The 3,008-nt window shown below is 36.8% G+C and overlaps 1 protein-coding gene across 1 annotated transcript in view; it reads right to left on the bottom strand.

Annotated features, from left to right (window-relative positions):
* The window catches only part of SCAF8 (SR-related CTD associated factor 8), a 68,197-nt gene extending 67,367 nt beyond the window's left edge, over positions 1 to 830 (bottom strand). Inside the window, 1 exon segment of the mRNA XM_005420118.3 lies at positions 727 to 830. Within this exon segment, the coding sequence (XP_005420175.1) occupies positions 727 to 765 (39 nt within the window). The 5' untranslated portion in view covers positions 766 to 830.
* Positions 831 to 3,008: the final 2,178 nt, after the last annotated feature.

Here is a 3,008-nt window from a genome sequence, read left to right on the forward strand (position 1 = left end):
ATATCTGCATTGTCAGCAAAGGAATGCAGATAGGAAAAGCATAAGTTTGGTCTGTCCTCTTTTCTACCCCTCCAGCCCTCACTGAGTTTCTATTTGTTTTAATGCTTAACACTAGTGGCATTCTTCCTTCACCATTTTTCAGTGACTTTTTCTGCTGCGCTGTTGTTTAGCAATTAGTTTTACTTTGTGGCAGGAATAATCTTTAATGAGTGTACTAGGACTTGAACTTAAAGACAATTTGTATCCAAGCAACAAGAAAACTGAAATCTATGAACAATATCCATGAAAAGGTATGCTAGGAATTCAGAAAAATGAACAGTTGTATTGATCCAAAGGCATGCATAAATTTTGGGAGGGAGGGAGGGAGGGAGAGAGGGGAGAAGAAGTGTGAATTGTAATTTTCTATTTATTCATCTGTTAACAGGTATGTCAGTGTTTCCTTTGTAAACTAAGGAAGAAGCCCTGTCTTTCAGATCTGATGGAATTCAGATGGAGACAAATTGGTATAATTCTTTCTCACATATGACAACCAGCAAATGAAAGTCACACACCCCTTTTAGCCTTCTGCTGTATTTCCCTGGATACCACATATGAACATAACTTGGAAATTGTAAGCACAAGGGAGGTGAAAAGTTCTGAAGCAAATTCTTTAGACTATTTCACAAAATTATTTTGACATACATGAGAAATGTAAAAGAGGTCAGAAGAAGATAACTGGTTTCATACCTTTATAGCCTTGATTGCTGCCTTGGTGATCTGTGTCATTTTAGCTTTAGAAATGGGTGGCTTATAATCATTTAGCGAGTACAACTGCAAGAAAAAAAAACACTATTAGAAATATAATCTGCAGAATTGTAAGCAGAATACATTATTTTTTTCACAAGAAAATATAATTTCTAATTTTCAGTGAATTTTATGTATTAAGCAAGCAAAGACATTCCCATTTAAGAAAAAAAAATAAAAGCTCAATCACATATAATGTAAGATTCAAAATGCTTACAGGAGAGCAGGTTCTTCTTTGCAATGGTCCCAATATATACACCTAGCTTTACCAGCACTAAATACTAGAGGCATTTCAGTGAAGTTACAAAATAAATACTTAAAACATGCAAATACAGTAGCTCTTACTAAGTTTTCCAGGGCAAAACCACGGATATACTTGAATGTCGGGATCTCTAGCTGGTCAGAGTGACCCCGAGAAAAGTTCTAAAGTCTCTTTTCCCAGCCCGGCACTTGAAGAAGGAGTCAGGGCTCTTCATTTCTCGGTCTCAAGGTTGTTTATTTTATCTTATCTATAAAAAATTTTCTCCTGCCCTGCCGAGGTCAGCTCAGCAAGACAGTTCCAGGCACTCTCCGCCCGCCCTCAAGGCTGCGTCGTCTTTTATACTACAAATCACGTATATCATATTTACCTTTACTTTCCAATACCTATCACCCATGTTAGACAGTGCACCTCTATTCTAAACCAATCCCCAAGTGCCAACATCACAGCAGAAGATGGAGGCCAAGAAGAAGAAGGAGAAAGGCTGGACACACCCAGATTCCTCCATCTTGCCTCCTGAACCCCCATACCAAAAAACCCAAAATCTTCTTTTCCAGCCCATGATAACTTCACTATTATTCTACCTAAACTGTTGTGGCTTGCTGATCTTCATATAAGGTTGGTAATTTGCTCCATGGGTCATAATCAAAACCACAGGTGTCTTGGGTTCTGTGACAGGGTCTCTGAGACCCCTAGCAGGGGTCCCGGTGTCCTGGACAGCCAGAGGTGTGTCCTGGGTCCTGACACTTGAATACTTTTATGGAAGCATAACAAAACCTTAACTTAGTATATTCATCATCATATGCCTGCTGAATCTGGTCTTTTCATTTTCCATTAAACAAACGAACAACAAAATCAAGCCCAGTGAGCATGAGCATGTAGCAATTTGACACTTAAAACAGACTGTAAAAAGAATAGACTTCATTCATTCACTGCATTAACCCAGGAAAGTAATATACTGAAAGTATTACAAATGTTTAAGCAAAAATCCAGCTGTGTTCTCAATTTCAAGCAGAGCATCTTAACTTCATTAATATCTAACCAGCAAAAATACAGAGTGCACAGGTAGTGTAGTTTTGCAACAATGTTCTCCCTGGGTGCAGTATTAACTCTGTTTGACTGGTACATACATCTCCCAGCAGAAACAATCGAGCATGACAAGTATTCATCACAAATTTGCTGCACAGTGAAACTTTAACTAAATTCACAGCTATGACTGATGGGTTGTAATTAGAAGTAACTCCTCCCCAAAGCTATTTACTTGTTGTGAAAACCTCTGATTATCCACAATATATGATTTTGAACAAAATGCTGTTATTTTCTCTTTCAGGTCTAAGTGTTATAAGAGAAGGGACTGGCTGATATTTGCTACTTTCAGACATAAAAAGACCAGACACAAAGTGCCAAATCTGATTTAAGGACATTCTTAACTTATAATTTAATTTTGTTTACAACACATTTTTGGAAGCATGTTAGTTCAAAAATGGAGTTCTGATAATAGGAATGATCATCCATAACAAAATTTTTATTTCCTTCCTAGAAAACAGGAAGAATTGCAGTTCTTCCATAAAACAGTAATTGAAACAGAAACAAAGCCAAAACCCCCTCTCCTCTCCTATACATCCTGAGAAATGCAATATAATGAACCAGATTTAATATCCATACAGATATTTACAATATCTTTAACTTCCTAATATTTTCTCAATTTGTGGCAAACTTCGAGCTCAGAAAACATAGTTCAGAATTGCTTACATTTAATAAAGCACACTCCAACAGGATCACACAGTGGAAAGGATTAGACAATCTTAAATTTAGGTCATGCTCCCCAAGTTACTTATAATAATTTATTGCTGAAGATAATAAGTAGATATTCTTTCATCATACTTGAGTTTCCAAGAGACAAGGATTTGTTCTCCTTGTAAACATGAGATACTTTTTTTCTATCCTCTCCTGTCAAAACCAGTTT

This window comes from Geospiza fortis, unplaced genomic scaffold (genome assembly GCF_000277835.1).
Source record: "Geospiza fortis unplaced genomic scaffold, GeoFor_1.0 scaffold162, whole genome shotgun sequence".
Taxonomy (NCBI): domain Eukaryota; kingdom Metazoa; phylum Chordata; class Aves; order Passeriformes; family Thraupidae; genus Geospiza; species Geospiza fortis.